At 37.3% G+C, this 16,184-nt stretch overlaps 1 protein-coding gene across 1 annotated transcript; it reads right to left on the reverse strand.

Moving 5' to 3' along the window:
- Positions 1-2,615: 2,615 nt before the first annotated feature.
- On the reverse strand, positions 2,616-3,771 carry LOC145570976 (uncharacterized). The gene is made up of 2 exons (XM_081630089.1): positions 3,187-3,771; positions 2,616-2,825 (listed from the first exon to the last, which is right to left on the reverse strand). The coding sequence occupies exons 1-2, from the start codon at positions 3,769-3,771 to the stop codon at positions 2,616-2,618; spliced, it is 795 nt and encodes a 264-aa protein (XP_081486215.1).
- Positions 3,772-16,184: the final 12,413 nt, after the last annotated feature.

The raw sequence follows: 16,184 nt of genomic DNA on the forward strand, positions 1-16,184 counted from the left end.
CTTCCAATGTTATTTGGGGTTCAATCCAGCACTTTGAGGTGGGTTTTCTCGTACTCTTACCCTTTTTGACTTATTCTCGAAGTATCTAGCCCATTAAGTTGGATTATATTGGTTTGTGAAAGGTTATGGACCATTAGAGCAATTTGTCTTACGAAATAAGAATAATGCTATATGTACTTATGTAGCCCTTACAATTTAAAATAAGTGTAGTATTTAATATCTTTGTTAATTTGGTGTTAATTTAAGAATATATGACAAAATTACAGTAAATTTGAGTTGTTTCCAAAATTATTATGGTCTAGTTTAGACCTTAATCTAAAGTATTGTGACATTAATTAATCATACTAGCACTCCTTTATGAATGAATTAGGTGTGAAGCCCGTGCGTTGCACGACTTTATTTTTAATATTGTTTAAGATTTGTGTCTTATTATATAATAATAATAATAATAATAATAATAATAATAATAATAATAATAATAATAATAAATGGATAAAGTCATAAACTAAAAGACATTTGTTATTATTATTATTATGATATTAACAAAAATTTAAAAAAAAAAACAATTTGTGAGGTTGAAATAGAATTCTCTCTTCTACACCTCTATGCAGAGCACTTTATTCTTTTTTTGTAGTTCTGGTTTGTGTATCTTGGGTCTCCTGTGAATGTGAATGACGCTGACAGGATTATTCTATTCCTTTTTTCAGCCGTAAATATGTAGTGAGTAGAGTATATCGTTTCTTTGTAATTCTAGTACATATTTCTTGTGCCTCCGATCAATGACGATGATAAGATTAATTTTTTTCCATCTTCAACCTTAGTTGTATCTTTGTTTACCATTGAATCCTCGAAGGTATTGTAAATTTCACTTTTGTGTAGCCATGAATCTTGGGATCTCCGACTATGAAAAGAAACAATTAATATTTTTCTATGTATAGTGAATTAAATTAAGTCCTATTTATAAGGAAATACAATACATTATATCTTCTCTACATAAATTTTATCATTCTTTGTAATCTAATCCTTTTTAATTGTTATCCATATCATTTTTTTTAGCTTCGTTTTTTATTTATTTATTTATTTATTTTTAATATCATACTATGTTTAAGAATTTTAGATTTTAATAGTATTAATTATTATAAAAGTTTTTTATATACAAATACGAATTTATCTTGTTAATATAAAATTTTATCATTTTTTTAGTTGTTATCTATAAGAATAATTATTTTTTGAATTTGTTTTTTTTCTTTTTTATATATTCAGTTGATGTATTTTTCTTTGATACATCAACTGAATATATAAAAAAAACCCGATAAAATATTGTAGTAGTGTAAAAGACAGACTCCGTTAACCATAAAAATTACTCCATATTTTTAATCTTAAAATATGAAATATCTTTGGCTTTTATTTTTAGGACATGGACTTTTATTGTATTGGGTTATTTAAAAAATTTATATGGGTTAAAAAATAAAAACCATCCTTTTACATCTTGTTCAATCTTGAGCTGTTTCATTTTTCCTCTGTGATAAACCCTAACCAAATCAAATCAAACTTAGAAATCAATCACGCTATCCTCCATTTCCAAAATTGTAGAATTGAAAAATGGGCTCAGTAAATCGCTTAATTTCATCAATTTCTCTTTCATTTCACTCTCTGTTAACATCAATTGAATTGGAACCCAAAAATTAGATTGAATCGCAAATGAGGTTTTTCCCCTCAATCCCGTTGAACTTGTCGATTGTTATTCTATTTTGTCTAATTTCAGACCAAGGAGAAGGCGATGTTTGATGTAAAATTGGAGTAGTTTGATGCAGGGGCGTAGTGAAAGGTGATTAAATTGTGGTTGAAGGAGGCAAATGCTTTGGTTGAGAAAACACCTGCATTTGTGAGGAAAGGGGTTTCTAAAGAAGAAGGTGAGGCTATTTTATATTGAGAAATTGAAGGTCCTTGATGCTACTTTGATTTTCTTAAGTTCAAAAGGCTAGAGTTGCACACAAATAAAATTGGTCTTAGAGAAGGTCCTGCGTTGCATGTTGTTGACGAAATGGTCGAAAATGTAAGTATTGGTTTTTTTTTTTTGGGATGAAATTTAATTATTTTTGTTGCAACTCTTGTAAATCATGTGATAGAATGGATATATATATATATATATATATATATATATATATATATATATTGATGTTTTTGGTATATATTGTGTGTCAGTTATGTTTAGAGATTATGTGAGTTAATGAATTGGGTAGACCTGATGTTAATGCTGTTAAAAAAGGTTAATGGTAAGAAATAGGTTGGTAAAAGGCAAAATTAGTACAACTTGAATGTTTTATACCTTAAAGTTGGTCAAGATTCATTGATTTAGGTAACTGTACATGATATACCTTAAATGAACTCTTTCTTTAAGTTTTTTAAGTTAAAAGTTTTGGTAAATTCTATAATCATTTTAAGTTGTATTCAGTAATTTATCATAAAGCGCTGATTTTAAATTGACATATTTTGTTTGAAAAGTAATTAAATTTTTTAACTTTAATAACAGTCATTGGATGTCTTTGAAAAAAAATAACAGTCATGGGAACTAAATCACAAAGCTTATGATATGTCAAATGTTTTAAAAGATTTTAGAGGCTATCCTCTACCATGCTTGGCAAGTTTGAGAATACTTCCTTGTAGACAATGTGCCTTGTATGCCTTTTGTATTTTTGGTAGCAATCATCAATGAAGAACTTTAGACCCTCGGGGGAAGTTGTTCTTGATGCTGCCACATAAAGTTGTCCATGACTAAACACGGGCTTTCGCAAGTAAACACCAACATATGAGAGTGATTGGCCCTGGCTCATATTTATTGTCATAGCATAACAAGGCTTTAATGGGTATTGTCTTCTTTTTAAGATGAAAGGTAATTTCGGGTCCGTAGATGTCATCACAATTCAGGGAATTAGGAATTTGTTACCCTGTTTCGACCCCGTTATGATCCTTCCTTCAATTACAAACTTCCTTAGGTAGGTTATAATCAGTCTAGTACCATTACACAACCCTTGTGGGGGGGTTTATATTTCGAAGTAGCATGACCGGCATTCCTACCTTCAATTTAAGCTCGTGGTGCGGCAATCCTGGCAATTTTATGCTGTTTAGATATTCAGTTGGGTATTATGAGAATTGTTGGTCACATTCAGTAGAAGATAAGCATACTTCATCACAACTTTTGTAGGTCCTTTCTTCTATGGGCAAGAGGCTCATCATGTACTCGTTTATGGTGTCTGTGGTTTCATTTAAGGGAGTGAGTATAGCCCTTTCCTTTAAATAGTTATCGTTAGATCTTCTTAGCTCAAAATCTAGGTAAGTTGTTTCCACTACCTTATGTAGTTCAGATACCCCAACGTCAGCCAAATACTCATTTGGTATTTCAATCCAAGTACCTTCAACTTCGTGGTCCTCAGATTTTGTTTCAAGTCTTCCATCACCCATAGCCAAAAGCCACTCGTTGAACCGTTTGTTTTTATAGTAGCTCTCGTTCTTGGCTTCCCTTTCTCGTACTCTCATGCTTTGCTTAAGAATGAACACGTTGCATGCATTCCATATGTAGGATCTGTTTATTGATGCCTGAACGATATCTTGTCTGCCTCCTTTTGTGACTATCGGTAGTACTTGGCGAAAGTCTCCACCCAGTAATACAACCTTTCCTCCAAACAGCTTAGCTTCTGCCCCTGGTTTTTTGTGTCCTACTATATCTCTCATGGTGCGATCAAGTGCTTCAAATGTGTATCTGTGGTCCATTGGTGCTTCATCCCAAATAATCAATTATGTATGTTGGAGGAGTTCTGCTAACTGGGTGTTGCGTTTGATGTTACATGTTGAATTTTCTAGTAGGTCTATTGGTATCTCAAATCGACTGTGAGCTATTCTTCCTCCTGGGAGAAGCAGTGTCGCAATACCTAATATGTCATTCCAAATATGTTAGTTATCTATCTATCTATCTATCTATCTATCTATCTATCGATCTATATATATATATATATATATATGTATATGTATGTATGTATATGTATTTTCAAATACTTGTATTTTCAAAACTTAGTTAAATTTATGTATAGAGGGGATGTAATATGTTTTTAAAATAATTGAACTAATATTGTGTTACCTGATGATGCTACATTCAGAACTATTTTTTGATCTGCCCAAAGCCTTGCTGTGATGGTGCAGTATAAATATGTCTTTCCAGTCCCTCCATGGTCGTATAAGAAAAATATCTCCCCTGTGTCTTGTTCAACTGCTTGCATCACTTTGGCATAAACATCTAACTGCTCTTTATTCAAGTTCTTTATTCTCTTGGACCAATCTTCTTGGAGTTGTTTGATGTCTTAAAGTCTTTCTTCTACAATAAGCTTGTTTTCCGTAGTTTCTGCTTCTGTAAAATCAGGTTGTGGTAGGTCTTTGAAATCTGCCAAGCACTTTCCGAATTTCACCAGAATCCTATCAATCTCAAGTAGTGTGTATGTCTATATCTGATCCTCTGTAAGTATGAGTTCTGGATGTTTGAACAACCTTCACTTTTTCCATTGTATGTCTTCTAAGAGGGCGTTGAAGCTGCATTCCCATAGTGTTGATATATCAGTTACTTCGCAGAACAATAGTAGGGTTACGAAAAGTTCCCTCAATTGCACTGGCATTACCCACTGATTTGCTTCTTGTATAGCATCATGCCACTCTTTGTCGTTGTTGAGTAAGCCCAATACGTAGCAAGCTTCCTTGTATGTAGGATACACTTGTCCATCAATCTTCCTAATCTCCGCAAAGGTTTTAGGGCCCTTAACAATGTTGAGTAGTAGGCGAAGGTAGTACCTCTCCCCTGCAGTAGGATGAACATATGCAATTCTTCCGATGCATTTACGTTCCTGCCGCCTTGCCCACGACTTTTTCTTTATTTTATTCCCAATTTCATCGATTTGTTCAGTGGTTGTCCACATAAATTCCGTGGGAAACTATGCATATGTTAATGTCCTGGCTTTTTCATCGATGGCATTGGTTTTCATCCATTCTGTGAGCATTATGTCTGTAGGGAATGTTTCAAGCATCCCACACTTGAGCCCCACTGTGATCATACACTTAAACATGGTGGCATCCAAAGGGAAGGAAGCTTAAAACATTTCCTACAGTTTTTTGGCGACTCCACTGGGGACGGATTTCTATTTTAATTCCTAAAATTTATTTTGGCAATGATTTAGAATGAGTGGATGAGACTCGAAAAGTTCTAAGTATTTCATGTGCGTAATTTTGATTGACATTATTGGCATAAGCATAAAATCCGCATTGGAAAGACCATCCGAAATGCGTAAAAAACATAGGATTTTTACACGTTGGAATCTAGGGAAATATCTTTCACAACTAAAGTTGAAATAATGCTACGAAAAAACTGGAAAATTCAATAACAGAAAGCTGTCGAGGCATGTAGGAATTAGCGCTAAGAAAACAGCGTCAGCACCAAACGATGGCGCTGTCGCCTGGCGACAGACGCTTTTTTCTCGCACCGAAATCTTCCAATACCGAGCCAGAAATCTACCTTCTTGTTTCGACTAGTTTTCTAGTACTGTTTGCTCGGTTTTACTTCCTGATTGAGTTTTTCCCTTTTTTCTGAAACCCATATGTGTTCTACATATGGCCATAACCCTCTGGGAATTCACGCTCCATCTACCTAATCGAACGCTCCTGGCAATGAAGGGTACATCCGAGTTTGTTAAATTCACCAAACCATGGAAGCGAGTTTAACTCGCGGGGTCCCCCATCCACACGCGCCAACCCTTCCAAAGGTAAGGCTTCTGCGCGGTGCATCCGGACTCATAACCATAGACCCTCTTTGACTAACCCATATCCTGAACTTTAGAGAACTAGAGCCATGGTTAGGTTGCAAACTCATTGCATCATGTTATGACTACTTGACTACTTGTGCATTATTTGTTGTGCATATTTTATGTGTTCCCCCTGACCGTTTGTTTGACTTATGAATGAGTTAAATAAATTAATTAATGACTAGAGGACTTTGCTAATTTAATTAATTAATTATAAATGATTAAAGTATAATAAATTGATCAAACTTGACTTAGTACGACTTTTAGGCTTGTCCCTTTAGAGTAAAATACTCGAAACAGTCCCAGATCGATGTTCTAGAATGGCGCAGAGATTTGGACTATGGCGCCACGCGCTAGGTATTAGCGCCAGGCGACGATCCCGTCGTCTGGCGCTGACCCTCAGCGCCTGGCGACAGTTCTGTCGTCTGACGACAGCCTGTATTTTTTCTCGAGTCTTCGCGACGAGTCTGACTAATTTGCTAAAACGGTTTAATCGGTTTATTAATGACAGTAATCATGTTCAGTCCTTAATTGAGTCTAGGCACATAGTCTCATGGTCTCACAAAAGAGTAAAAGTATGTCACTCACATTCACTATTAAAGCACACACATAACATGTCACATTTTGACCATGTCTAGAGAGTCTTGTATGCGCGTATTTTCCGTCATTTTTTTTAGGGGGGTAAGTCGGAAATTAATCCTCTAATTAAACCATACTTGTTTAAACCCTTACTTGATCCTCAAAAATACACCCTATTTTTGCTTTTTTTTTTACCCTATTTTTGCTTTTTTTTTTTAAAAAAAATCAATAAAGTCAAAGTCAAATTCGAGTCAAGTCATTAAAACAAATAAATGATTTAATTTACAGCGCTTGGTCAAGAAAGGAAGGGCGGTTAATCAAAGATAACACATTTGTTCAAATACTCCTTTTTGCCAAACCCATCACTCGGAAAAGAAAAGCTAAGAAGATCATGGCGTCTCAAGAAGAAGTTAATGAACTCAAAAAGTATGTAGCCAACCTAACTGAATTGATGAAGAGTATAGCTCTTCAAGTCAATGACCCTGTGAGGCAACAACAAATGGAGCTCATGCAAGAAAGCTTCACCAAAATATCCAATGACTATAGATTCCAGGGCATTAGCTCACAAGGGGTCTCAATGGACATGGAACTTCTTCCGCAGAAGTTCAATGCCATGACATCCCTAGGTTCAAGGAAACAGATTATCCTTACTTCCACTTAAGAGCGTTCGAGACAATAATGAACATTAAGGGGATAGATAAGAAAATTTTTCATACATTGTTTTCTTTATCACTCGAAACCGTTTGTCAACAATGGTTCTTTTCCCTTGACAAAGAGAAAACCTCTACTTGGGATGCCATTGTAAATGCTTTTATTGATAGATACAAGTGTAATATTCAAGTTGAAACTGATCATAGGGAACTTGAGATACTTAAACAAAAAGAGAATGAAGGTTTTACTTCTTTCTTTAATAAGTGGAGGGAAACCTCTACTAAGATGATTGAGGTACCTACCGAAAAGGAATCTGTGAGATTGTTCATAAAGAATCTCCAGGAAAAATATTCTAAGCATCTCAAGTATCAAAGCAATTTGAATACTTTCAAGGCCGTCTATGACATTAGAATTAATATTGAAGACGGCCTTGCAAAATAAAAAGCCGCTAACACTAACTCAAACAGTGGCTGGAAAGGAAAGAAGAACGACAATCCTTCTTCCAAAACCACCTACTCAAACAATGTTAGCACCTTTAATATGAATGAAGTCCTCGCTATGAACAATCAAGGACAAAGGAAACCATTTAGGAGAAACTTTACTCCTATTGGTATGAGTTATGACACTGCATTTGACCGTCTTCATGCAAAAGGTCTTATAAATCCTATCGGACCATTTGGGGATCCACCAGTCGAAAAAAGAACGGCTAATTGAAACCCCAATGCACACTGCAAGTACTATCAAGGTAGGGGCCATCTTACTGAGAATTGCTGGAAGCTAAAGGAAGCTATCCAAGACCTGATCAATAACAATAAACTCCCAGTGCCTCCTGCAAGCAAGAAGCCAAGCATCAACAGTGTGCCACTTTCTGACTCCTTGGCTATCTCCGATGAGGAAAGTTGTGTTGATCCTTCATCTTTAATCAAACCGGTCGAAGAAACTCATGCCCTTGAAGAAGAAGAAGAAGTATTCTTCGATGCCATGAGTGAATTGTCCCCAATACAATGACCGCCCACTAAAGAAGATATGTTGCTCCTCGTATATTCGGTAGAGAGAATGATAGGCATGTGTAGAAGAATTCTTGAACGCACAGAACAAGAACAAAATAAACATGTCAATAAAGAAATAACACCTATAAAGACTAATATAAGGAAACCATTCTCTCTTCAAGTAGTCGAAACACCCAAAAGGAGCCATAAGTCCAACACTCCAATTGGGACCACCTATGCGAATATGTTCAAAATGCTCTCCGAGAGTGGCAAGATTATACCTCTCGAACCAAGACCATTTGAATCACTAAACAGGACGGATAGGTTATACTGTCCATATCATCAGTCAGGAGGACATACAATAGAACACTGTTTTAAATTTAAGGATTTAATTCAGAAACTAATTGATAATAAAAAGTTAGTCCAAATTCCATAAGAGAAAGATACTACCGTTAATGGAGTTTGGGACAGACGATGAGGATGTCTACCTTAAGGATATGGAAAAGACCCCACTCTCCACAATGTATCCAGTGGACGACATTTGGGATGAAGAAGATTCGCCCATAGATGTCCTCACAAGATCTTGGAGAATGCAACCTCCCATTACTGTGTAACAACCTATTCCTACCACTCAGCAAGTTCCTATACCCATTATAGAAGACAACGATGTTTTCAAGCAATTAAAGAAGACTAAAGTTGATATTAATGTATGGAAACTCTTAGCTACATCCCATCAATATAGGCTGGCAGTAATGAATGTTTTGGACAAAATAGGAATAGATTCTGAAACCACTCTTGAGGGATTGGCTAACTTTCTCACGAGTGATCTTCCTAGTCACGTTAATTTGATCACCTTTTCTGACAAAGACTTACCTCCAGAGGGTGATAAGCATAACAAAGCATTAAATCTCACAGTAATCTGCAAGAGAATGAATGTCCCAATGACTCTTGTAGATAATGGATCAGCGATTAACGTATGTCCACTCCGAACTGCGAGAATGTTAGGGATAAAAGATGAAGACTTGTCTCCTTCTACACAGGGAATAAGAGCCTATGACAACACTCGCTGCCAAGCTCTTGGGACTATCACCATGAATGTAACGGCAGGAGTCATAGAACATGCTACATACTTTTCAAGTGGTAGATATTAAAGCATCTTTCAACCTATTGTTAGGACGCCCTTGGCTTCACGACCTAAAGGCCGTCCCTTCATCCCTTCATCAGCAAGTGAAGGCTATAGTTGGAGGAATCCCTATCACAATTGATGCTTCAGCAATGAGAATCAAGGCTATCGAGAATCCTATCATAAATGTGGAGCACGATGAAGATGACGAAGACTTGTGGGGCTTTAACGAAGAAGTCTCCTTAATTGAGGAGGATGAAAGGACCCCTCTTCACTACAACCTCCACTCTAACATGACAGTAAATGCTATCCTCAAGAAACAGGGACACTTTCCTGGAATGACCCTCGGAAAGAAGAAAGGGATAGAAAAGCAAATAGGACTACTCGGCCTCCCTAAATTGGACACTTTTGGACTTGGTTTTGAACCGACTCCGGAATATCTTAAGAGAGCCCGGGAAAAAGCAAATGCACGTAGGAATGCTCGTACCCAAAAGAAAGCAATCCTAATGGATCATTATCCTCTTACCCTAAATGGACAATTCATAAAAGAGGGAGAGGATTATCCATGCTATGAATTTCCTGAACTCTTTGTCAAGAATGGGATAAGACAACCTGGGTTCGAAATATTTTTGGATTGTAATTTTCTAGATGATGTCCCAACTCCCATTCATAAGGAGAAAGCACCCCCATGCTTTGAGTTTAATGTCATGGGACTTCTCTTTGGGTATGAGAAGAATGAGCCAACGCATATCGAAGACAATTCTTTGCTTATTTAAACAGTACTATAGAGTGATAACTTTGATCCCTCCAAACTTATCACTCCAGTAGAGGGTTTGGTTCAAGGATGGCGAAAGACTATGAAGGTGACTACTCCAAGTGGAAGAAAGATCTCCATAACAATCGGACAAGGACCAATGTTCGATGAATCGTCTGAGTCAGAGTCTGATTCAGAGTTCGATGAAAGGTTAAGGAAATACAACACGAGGTTGAACCCATCCAAGTGTGCTTTTGGAGTCACCTCAGGAAAACTCTTGAGATACGTCATTAGCTCTAGAGGAATAGAGATAGATCGAACCAAGATCAAGGCAATCATGTCAATGCCACCGCCTAAAATCGAGAAGCAAATTCGGGGATTCATTGGCCGGTTGCAATACATAAGTAGGTTCACATCTAAATTGACAACAATATGTGAACCAATATTCAAGAAGCTTAAAAAGAATGTACCAGTGATATGGGACGATGAGTGTCAAAAGGCCTTTGAGAAGATCAAAGCCTACCTCGCTAATCCTCCCGTATTAGCACCAGCACTCTCAAGAATCCCTCTTAGGTTGTACTTAACAGTCACCAAAGTGCCAATGGGGGCTATGCTCGCACAAGAAGTAGAAGGAAAGGAAAAAGCCATCTACTATATAAGTAAAAAGATGCTCGAGTATGAAATACGCTATACACCACTTGAGAAATTGTGCCTTGCATTAGTGTGGGCCATAACCAAATTAAGACATTATATGCTCGTTCATACAGTCTTCGTAGTATCTCGAATGGATCCACTCAGGTATCTTTTCGAGAAATCTACACTAAATGGGTAAATATCAAGATGGATAGTCAACTTAGCCCAATTCGATGTAAGATTCATGCCCCAAAAGGCTATTAAAGGATCCGTGGTTTCAGATTTCTAAGCAGATTTCCCAATAGAAGATTCCACGCCTATACATGAGAATGATTTTCCAGACGAAGACTTGATGGTCACAGAAGATGATACGTGGACTCTCTACTTCGACGAAGCCTCAAACCAAAAGGGACGTGGTGTAGGAGTACTATTGGTATCACCTAAAGAAGAACATGTTCCAATCTCCATAAAGCTAGATTTCGACGTTACCAACAACGCTGCAGAATACGAAGCATGCGTGGTAGGCCTCGAAACGGCATTGGCATTGGGAGTAAAGGAACTTTGAATTTTCGGGGACTCTTCGTTGATCATCAATCAAATTTCCAAGAGATGGAAAGTAAGAAGTGAAAGCTTGGCCCTTTACCAAACCTACTTGGAAACTCTTAAAAACCAATTGGAAAAGGTAGAATACACATATCTACCTAGAGAGGAAAATCAATTTGCTGATGCCTTGGAAAGACTAGCCTCAATGGTTAGATTTCCTACGGAAATCGAGCAAATGCCCTTAACAATAGAATAAAGGCATAAACCGGCTTATATCCAAGCAATAGAAGATGACGAAGTAACCCAAGAAGAAGAAGAAGAGGAAGAACCTTGGTATACAGACATCCTCAACTATGTCACAAAAGGAGAATATCCACTCCATGCTGACAAAAGAGCAAAACGAGCCTTAAGACTTTTGGCTTCCCAATATGTGCTCATTAATGATGAGTTACACAAAAGGGTACCTAAAGGTCGAGCTCTTCTATGTGTAGGCAAAAAGGAAGCCCAAAGGGATATGAGAATAGTCCCAAAGGGGTATGTGGAACACACGTAAATGGAAAAATGCTAGTCCAAAAGATAATGCGCGAAGGGTATTATTGGACTACCATGAATAGGGAATGTCATCAATATGTCAAAAGATGCCCCAAATGCCAAATATATGCTAACTTGCAACATGTTTCTTCGTCTCTCCTCTACACCTATACATCACCATGGCCATTTTCAACATGGGGAATAGATATTATTGGAAGGATTACTCCTCCAAGAACAGGAGGCCATGAATACATACTAGTAGCAATTGATTACTTCACTAAATGGGTTGAAGCAAAATCATATGCTAAACTCACTGCAAAACATGTAGCATTCTTTATCGAAAGAAACATTATTTGTCGATATGGAGTCCTACATGAAATGATAAGTGACAATGGAACTCACTTTCAAGCAGAATGTGAAGAATTGTTACAAAAGTATGGCATTAAACACCATCATTCTTCTCCATACAGACCTTAGGCAAATGGTGCAGTTGAGGCAGCTAATAAAAATTTAAAGACGATCATCAAGAAGATGACAGAAAATTACAAAGATTGGCCTGACAAACTCCACTTTGCTCTGTGGGGTTATCGCATGTCAATTCGGTCATCAACAGGAAATACGCCATTTTCTTTGGTCTATGGAATAGACGCCGTACATCCTGTAGAACTAGAAATACCGTCCTGATGCATTGCGTTGGAAAGTAAACTCGATGAAGTTGAATGGACTAGAGCAAGATATGAGGAGCTAATTCTACTCGATGAAAAACGACTAGCAGCTCTACATCATACGCAATGCTATCAAACTCGTATGGCTAGACACTTCAACAAGAAAGTCAAGACAAGAAATATTAAAGTAGGAGACTTGGTGTTAAAAGCATTAAGGAAAAATGATTTAGACCAAAGAGGCAAGTTTAGACCCAATTGGTCTGGGCCATATACTGTCAAAACTATCCTATCAGGAGGAGCTGCAAAACTGACTGATATGGACGGCAATGAGTTCTCAAACATGACAAATCTTGACCAACTTAAGAAGTACTACCCATAATTACTTGAGTAGGACACTCAAGAGAGCTACGTTTGGCCTGATTCCTTAGGAAAGGATACGTAGGCAACCCTTATAGGGTGCGGCCACTTTAATTTTTACAAACCTCGCATTCCAGCAAATCAACTCAGAGAAATTAGCGCGAAAATTTACAAACACATCCCAGAAAAGCTGTCACCTGACGAGAGATGTCAGAGTCGGCCAACAGCAGCAGCATCTGGCGAAGAACACCAGCGTCTGGCGACAGACCTAAATTGCGACGCCAATTTTCCTGCATTAAACTGGGCGAATTTCAGTGTATTTCGGAAATTTTCTACTTCCGTACTCGAATATTTTCAGAAAAAATAATTAAGTGTTTTCATTGCTTTAATGGAGATTATAATGTAAATGTTGATTTAATTTAAAAAGCTAAAAATTGCATTAATAAAATAAAGTAAATTACATTATTGATGGAGTTTAAATGAAAGCTTAAAAAATAAATTAACTTAAAAAATTAAATTTGTCTAATAAGTTGAAGTAAAGTAATGATCTAATCTTTCTTCTCTTTCTTTGCTCTCTTCCAATTCTTGTCAGCTTCTTCTTCCTCATCCATTACTTTTGCTAGCAAGCATCCTTTAGAGGATCTACATTCAATTTTGGTGTTAATAGTTTCTCCCTTAGCCATTACACCATGTTTCTTCTCTACACATATCTTCTTTTCTGTAGAGTTAGCCTTCCTTTTCTCTTTGCCTTTAGTATTGTCTTTCTTTTTAGGCATCATAGGAGTTTTAAATTCAACTTTTTCGCCTAAACGTTCCTTAACAGGAGCTATCTTGTCTCCTAGACGTTTCTTCACATGATCTTTCTTTTTGTCCTTTTTAGGCCTATCAAGTAGCCAAAGCTTCACATCCTTGGACAAAGAAGGAGGAACCTTTTGGGTGATAACTTTCCATAAAGGCCTAGCACTCCAATAAGCATCAAACCTCTCTACTTCTTGTGACACAGGAAATTTATAAGGACGACGAAGATCTCTAGAAGGAATGGTTTGAGCAAGGCCATACTGCCTTTTTACCCTGCAGGGGTAATAAAAAGTCAACTTGGATAAGCTTGGAAGACGACATAAGGGTTGCTTGTTGACACCAACCATCTTCTCAATTCTCCACCAAGGGATAATCCATTTGATAGCAAAATCACAAGAAGCGAATATTTTACTCCACTCCTGGCGAACCATCTTTATGGAAAAACATTTCTTTCGCCTAACAAAGCAATTTGGTGTATATTTTTCAATATTGTCAAGATAACTAATTAATTCTAGCCTCTCCATTAGCCACATCTGCAAAATTCAATGCAAATAATTAGTATTACTATACAAAAATATATATTTTTGATCTCCGTAATTAAGAATATTATTTTTCTACCTGTAATAAAATTGGAGAGCCTCGAAAAGGTGCTTTTGGATTTTTCTTTAATTCATCTAAACTAAGCATAGTTTCTCCAACAATTAATGGCATTGAATTCCTCCCTGATTCAATTTGTTCCATGACAGACACTAAAATTGCTTGACCCTCACGATTATTTCCACTAGTGAGGAGATATTGGCTAAACATGCAAAAGAGAAAAGCTCTCCTCATATAAACATGAAAAGACTTAGAATATGGTCTATCAAAGTAGTGGCGTGCAAATTCTTTCAGATTTACTACAGTTCCATCTACAATATTTGTTAGATCCCTGTCTTTAAGATTAAATAAACGCTCAAAATGTTTATAATAATATTCACTCATATTAGGAATTACCGCAAGATCCATGGAAGGAAAGCCTAGAATAGCACTAAATTCTTCCGGTAAAGGACTAATTTCATCACAGCCTAATCTAAAGCAATGAGTGTCTGGATCCCAATATTCTAAGGCGGTATGAATAAAATCTATATCCATGTCTACCCCCTTGATACGATAAATACCTCCCAGATGAAAGAAATCAAGCTCTTTTCTCTCCTTAGCAGTCAAAGATCGGCACCACTCACGAGTAAAATCACTAAAACTTTTAGACATGATTGCTTAAAGAGAATTAAAGCTATAACTATTATTTTAATCTGTTCGAAATATACAAAATTCGGTAGATTTGGGGGCTATTTATGCACAAAACTAGTACAGTTTGTTTTCCGAAAGGATTCGGAGAAAAAAGTGCGTCGCTAGATGACAAGGACAGCGTCTGGCGACGAGGCCTGTCGCCTGGCGACTAGATCAACATTTGGCGACGACGTCAGTGTTTGGCCACAGAGAGTCGGTTCGACGACAGCTTTCTCACGTTATGCAAATCATATGTTTTTTTATTAAGACTCAATTCTTTGCATTGACTTTACGCTTTTTATCCCTTTCAAACGCTTTTCGACTAATTTAAGCTTGATTAATTTTAGGCTTATGGTACTCAAAATTTTATTTTTCATTTTTCTTTTTAGGGGAGAAAGTCGGATACCCTCCATTAATAATAAAAATGACGGAAATTTTTTGCGCAAAAATCAGTCACCATTTTTTTTTTCACACACTCACATGCACATAAAATAAAAAATAAAATATAAAATAAACATAATAAATTTGTATATACAATATGTCTAATATAGAAGTCATATAATACAAATTGGCAAAGTCCTACAAGTCAAATAAAATAAACACAGGTACAGTTACGGTGCCGGAGGACGCAAATGGGGAGGAATTCCCAAAGCATAAAAAAACAATGTAGATCGTGGGGTGTGCTCCTCACTAGATCCAGGCTCACCCTGACGCTGAATCGCTAACGGCTGCTGCGACGACGAGCCAACCTCGTGTGTTCCACCACCCCCTATAGGAGTCGATGTCATGCCTCCTTGGCCTGTCGGCCTAACAGGTGCACCCTCAGAAGAAGAGCCTGAACCCTCCGATCTCTCGGTGGAAGCCTTCTCCGATCGGCCACCCTGGCCACCAAAAGAGGTACGATGACGTCTCGAGCCAGACCTGGATCTCTCTCTACTAGCTTCGGGTCTCGTCCGAGTATGTGGCGGAGGAATAGGCTGCCCCTGCAAAGATAAATCAAATCAGATGCAAAAATAAACAAATAAAACATGTGAAAAGGATAAGAGAAATACCTCTGTAGCAGTGTCGTCATGACGACAGGAGGCTCGGTCCCGCAATCTCACCAGCTGGTAGCGAAAGGCGTCCAAACCCCTCGCCATCCTCGTTACCACCTCGCGAGTAAACTATCAAGAGAACAAAGTCAGTAACAGTCAAAGATATATTAGTACGCAATGAACAAATGACTCACCCAAGTCTGATGCCGAGGTATAGACTGCTCGATGAAACGATGTTCCAGAGGAGCCAGTGGAATCATCTACTCGACCGGACCATACATCCCCTGATAGGTAATGGATACCGGTGGAGGAACGAACTCTGCACGAGTATCCTGGAAAAACAAATCCAAATTATTAGTATCTACTTGGGGGCTATACAAGGGATAAATGCACAAGATAAAGAATACCTCCTCTACTCCCT

The sequence above is a fragment of the Chenopodium album genome, chromosome 12 (assembly GCF_948465745.1).
Source record: "Chenopodium album chromosome 12, dcCheAlbu1.1, whole genome shotgun sequence".
Classification (NCBI taxonomy): domain Eukaryota; kingdom Viridiplantae; phylum Streptophyta; class Magnoliopsida; order Caryophyllales; family Amaranthaceae; genus Chenopodium; species Chenopodium album.

Coding starts and splice junctions, on each gene's coding strand:
- LOC145570976 (XM_081630089.1), bottom strand. CDS start 3,771: ATGGACCACAGATACACATTTGAAGCACTTGATCGCACCATGAGAGAT. Junction 2,826..3,186: donor CCTACAAAAGTTGTGATGAA/GTATGCTTATCT, acceptor AATATGAGCCAG/GGCCAATCACTCTCATATGT.